General features: G+C 34.6%; 1 protein-coding gene across 1 annotated transcript; it reads left to right on the top strand.

Annotated features, from left to right (window-relative positions):
• Positions 284-1,508, top strand: LOC109835979 (putative glycine--tRNA ligase, cytoplasmic). The gene is made up of 2 exons (XM_020403932.1): positions 284-435; positions 1,182-1,508. The coding sequence occupies exons 1-2, from the start codon at positions 310-312 to the stop codon at positions 1,461-1,463; spliced, it is 408 nt and encodes a 135-aa protein (XP_020259521.1). The 5' UTR covers positions 284-309; the 3' UTR covers positions 1,464-1,508.

The raw sequence follows: 5,156 nt of genomic DNA, 5'->3' as shown, positions 1-5,156 counted from the left end.
CTCTCTCTCTCTCTCTCTCTCTCTCTCTCTCTCTCTCTCTCTCTCTCTCTCTCTCTCTCATCGCTCTCTGTGATCTCTGATGGCGGCGACGAACATAGGGATGATGGATGGCGCTTGCTTCGTTGACCGAAACGAGATCATCGTCTGGATCAACTCGACGCTCCATCTCAACCTCTCCAAAGTCCAAGAGGTACGAACCTTTGAACTCAATTTCATCAAATTTTTGACTAATTTGGTTATTGATTTGGTCTTTGATCGACTCCGATCAAGATATCTCAGGCGACGTCTGGAGCGGTCCAATGCCAGCTCATGGACGCGGTTTACCCTGGGATGGTGCCGATGCACAAGGTTAATTTTGATGCCAAGTCCGAGTATGAGATGCTACAGAATTATAAGGTTCTTCAGGATGTCTTCAACAAGCTCAAAATCAATGAGGTTTTGGCTCTTTGATCTCTATATTTTATGTTGTACGATTGGTGATATTGTTGATTTTCCCGTCTGTTGTTGGTAGATGCGGTAGCATTTTAGGTTGTCAATGTGTTGGATTAACAAAAAAAAGGAAGAATATTGCGTTCGATTGTGCATTTGAGGAGGACACTACATGATGGTCTGTCTCTGTATTTGAAGAGGAGACAACATAATCACATTTTAGGAACCAACAAACAAAAAATTATTAGGTAACATAAAATTATGGTTCATTTCCTTACCAGTCATCTTCCTCCTGTAGGGATTTGGAAAAGCGAGAATCTGGAAAGTTCACTCAAGATTTTGGCTTTATTTTTTTCCCTATTGGTTGTGTTGCTTGATTTTGAAGAAAAACAACAAATATGTAAGTATGCAACATTTTAACAGATGATGAACAAAGTGAAGAGTTGTCCGATTTTACCAATCTAGAGTCGATAATCCATGAGTCCATGACCAATAAGCGGCTAAATTCATAGCTTTCTTTGTCTAGATTACTTAGAGGAGAAATGCAAATTGAAATAACTGATACTGAAGACATTTGTCATGTTCTTTGTCAGATGCAACAACAACCTTTAGCCTATGAGAGGAATAATCAAAAGATGTGGAATTGATCACTTGAACATCGCTTGTTGCTTACTTTAGTATTAGGCTGATCTATATTATTTTAGTATCATCATTTAACTTCAGTTTTAATTTCATTTTGTTATCATTAATAGGGAACTGTCAACAATGTGACTCTTGGCCACTTCATTGGCAGAGTGTACCTCTTCCTCACTCACCTTGGAATTGACAAAGAGAAATTGTGTTTCCGACGGCATTTGCCCAATGAGATAGCTCATTATGCTGCAGATTGTTGGAATGCAGAAATTGAGTGCTCATATGGATGGATAGAGTATGTTGGGATTGCTGATAGATTTGCTTATGATCTAAAAGCACAATCAGTAAGCCTAGAAGACTGTAATGTGAATTATATTTTTTTCATTCTTTCTCTTGTTTAGTATAAGAATTATATAACTATTCTTTGTAAGAATTTTCAAAGTATGTCTTTTATAGTAACCAATCTTTTTTATTTTCTGATTTGTTGATTGACCTTCACAAATTGCTCACAATTCTCTATCTTAATATTTACTCTTTGGAAAGAAGAAAACTGCATGTACTTTCTCTGATTTTATTTTGTTAGGGTTTTCTGCATAAAAATTTTTTTTAGTTAGTTTCTAGAGGAATTGATTGATATATAAATCATGATGAAGAATTTAATCTAAATTCTAATTTTTTGCACCTCAGATTGTTGGTTTTTGGATTATTTAGTTACTTCTTTTAGCATGTGAAGATGCTCATTTCTATTTATAATGATTAATTTTGATTTGTCTATTTCTGATCATGTTACCAACATTTATGTTTAAATTTGATTTAGTTAATCTTTTTTGCTTTTTTAATGAAGATTTGGTTGCTAAGTTTTAATGGGTTTTGTTTGTTCGTGGGTTATGGATTGGAGATTGATTACGTCAGGGATGATGATGGATGGATCGAATCGGAGTGTCAACTCAATTCATCAAAGTTATGAAATATTAACTTTATTTCACTTTTTATATTTAAATTTTAGATAAATATTTTCACACATTTATGCACTGAAAAAATTGATATTTATTGTGCTATTTCGATTTTAGTTTTGAGTAGTTATTTGATATTTAGAAATTTGGTTAATGAAGTAGTTATCGAATCGAACTTCCTCGAATATCTAGATGAATAATAACAAAACTATTTATTAATTATTCGGTTCACTTTCACCACTATACTTCATATCTAAAGAAAAATAGTGTAGTTTGGTAACATGTTAAATATTTACAGAAAATATTTTAGGAACCGTGCTTTGCACGGGTCTAAATACTAGTCCTTCAATAAACGGTTAAGGGTAAATTGCATAACCCTCTCATTTAAACATTTAGTTACACTTAACACTACTCAAAACTAGAGCTGAAAATGAACAGAATATGAATCGAATGCCAAGATATTTGTATTTGTATTCGTTTAAAATTTTCAAATTCAAATATGAATTCGAATATGGTTCTCTGCTTTTCTTCTATTTCGAATTCGAATAGCAGTATTTGCCAAATATTCATGAATACTTGTTGAATATTAAAGTATATTTTTTTGATTAATAATTTATATTTTATGAATATTAAACAATTTAATTAAGTAGATATTTTTATTTAATAAAAGTAGTATTTTCATTGTTCTAAGAATTTAATATTTTAGATTACATTCAAACTCATAATTGAAAATTAGTCATTCATATATATGATACCTAAATCTGTAATGTGTTATTTGCTTTAAAAATGAATTTAGGACTTGTTAAGCCTCTCAAAATTAGTATACAACTAAAATAAAAAATGTAGGTGGGTCAAGAACATAACATCACGTGTGTAACTAGAACAAGTCATAAATAAAAAGATTATCAAATAATTTATTAATCAGACAAGTCGAATATGCCTATGGTTGAATTTTATTTATTTATGGACCAAATATTAAAAAACTATTTATTTATTGTTAAATAAATTATCGAATCAAATATGATGAATACTTAAATGAATAAATACTAAAGTATTTATTAAATATTTGGTTCATTTTCATCTCTAAGTCACAATAATTAGCCTAGAATTAAACTAAGATTTGATTGAATAGAAGGCAAGGTGACATCATACTTTTTTTAAACGCACGAATTCGGGAAAATCTTTCCTTAATCAATATTACCCTTCACTTTTTAAAATATTTTAGTTAAATCTTAATCTATTATAATCATAATTATATCCCATCTTAATCTCCATATGATTTACATATAGCTCAATAGTTAAAAAAATAAGATTAATAAGTTACATGAAATATTACAACAACAACAAAAAACCCCAAATTTTTTCAAAAATTACACAAAATCCTCTTAAATGTTCAAAATTACACAAAACATCATCATATATAAAAACTTAAAATAACAAACATGAAATTCAAAAAGTAACAATATTCTCTGAATAATTTAAATTTTATAATAAACACCCTTAATATTTTAAAATTTATTGAAACACCTTCAAAAGTTTAAATTATAAAAAAAACAATCTCAAAACTTACATACAACATAGATGAATTTTATAGATTACCATTGGACTTGAACATAGATCCCCCTTTTTCCACCGTAAAAAGCTCTTTGTCGCATCAATTAAGCCTCGGAGATGATAGAGAAAGATAATACCATTGTTTGGTGGAAAATTTTGCAGTAAAAAGACAATGAAGGAAAATTTGATTTGTATTCCTTTAATCTCAGGTTATAAGCCAAGGATGAAGAAGATCTTGTTGCTGATCTCCAAAGCTCCAACCGAAAGATGAAGGATCCTCTTTTTGCTGCCAAGAAGTTCCAACAGACCGTACCCGAAAGATCCAGCCCTGATCTGATTATCAAAAATCCGATCTTTAACTCTGTTGAGTTTGTTGTTATTTATAGGGGATTAAGGGGTGTAACCACCTCCTTAATTCGCTCCTAAGTGGGGCTAATGGGATGTAACCGCCCCTTAAATCACTCCTGAGTGGAGTTGTGATCCCCTCAGATCGTGGGAAACGGTTTTGAAACTGTTCAGCTCGTGTTTGAACGAGTCAAACGCAGGCCCGCGTTCTGACGTGAATTCTGCATTCAAACGCAGTGTCTGGAAGCTTGAACGCATCGTCTGGAAGCTCGGACGCAGCAATTAGAAGCTGCGTTTGGTAGCGATATAGAGTTGCGTCTGGCAGCGCTTGGAGCCGCGTTTGGTAGAGATATAGAGTTGCGTCTGGCAGCGAGTGAAGAGCTGCGTTGGGTAGCGGTATGAGCTGCGTTTGGAGCTGGATGTGACCTGCGTTTACAGCGTTTGAAGGCTGCGTTTACAGCGATTTGGAAGCTACGTTAGCGGCCAAATCTGAGCTGCGTTTGTAACTTTTGGAGCTACATTTGAGCTGCGTTCGTGGCTATGAACATGGTGCGTCTTGATGCTGGTTCGCGGGGAGGACTTCCACGTCTTGGTTTGAAGAGACCGTCAATTTATAGTCTCTTTCTGTCAGAACGTTGCAAAGATCGTCGTTTTGTAATCTTTACTTTAGCTCTTTGATATGCAAAAGTCGTCAGATTGTAACTCTCGATGTTGATTGTGAAGGCTGTTAAACTAGAGCTCTCATCGGTTGTCGTGAAGGTCGTCAGATTGTAACCTTCAGCGATCTACGTAAAAGTCTTCAAATTGTAGCTTTCTGGAAGTCGTCAGATTGTAACTTCCATCATCGGTGTTTGATGGGGATCAGCTATCTATTGTGATTTTTAGACAGCCTACAGAACCCCCTCCAAAGTTTTCGAAAGTTCGCGGTTGACTGGGACGAATTTTCGGAATACTTTGGATCTCAACTCTGATCTTGGAGCTGTTGATTCCTTGTGGTAAAGGATTTGTTCTCTGCACTTGCTTCGAAGGCATCTTGGTTGAAGGGATTTGCCACGTAGGACCTGTGTGAAGGTATGCGCCATAATCCTGCTTCTGGAATGTGGGGGTGGACCTTGCATTTTGAACTTGAGATGCGGGTCTCACCCTTGCATGTTGAATTTGGAACACGGGTGTGACCTCGGCGTTCGGTTTTTGCATCGCGGGTCTGACCTCAACGTTTTGACTTAAGACATGGAATTGGCT

This window comes from Asparagus officinalis, chromosome 4 (genome assembly GCF_001876935.1).
Source record: "Asparagus officinalis chromosome 4, Aspof.V1, whole genome shotgun sequence".
Lineage (NCBI taxonomy): Eukaryota > Viridiplantae > Streptophyta > Magnoliopsida > Asparagales > Asparagaceae > Asparagus > Asparagus officinalis.
Note: the sequence above shows the minus strand (reverse complement) of the source record. Positions and strands in the feature narration are given on the sequence as shown.

What these genes read in the sequence shown, in the direction of transcription:
- LOC109835979 (XM_020403932.1), top strand. Translation starts at nt 310, where the DNA reads ATGGACGCGGTTTACCCTGGGATGGTGCCGATGCACAAGGTTAATTTT. An exon ending in ACAAGCTCAAAATCAATGAG is followed by an intron (nt 436 to 1,181) that starts GTTTTGGCTCTT and finishes TATCATTAATAG; the next exon opens with GGAACTGTCAACAATGTGAC.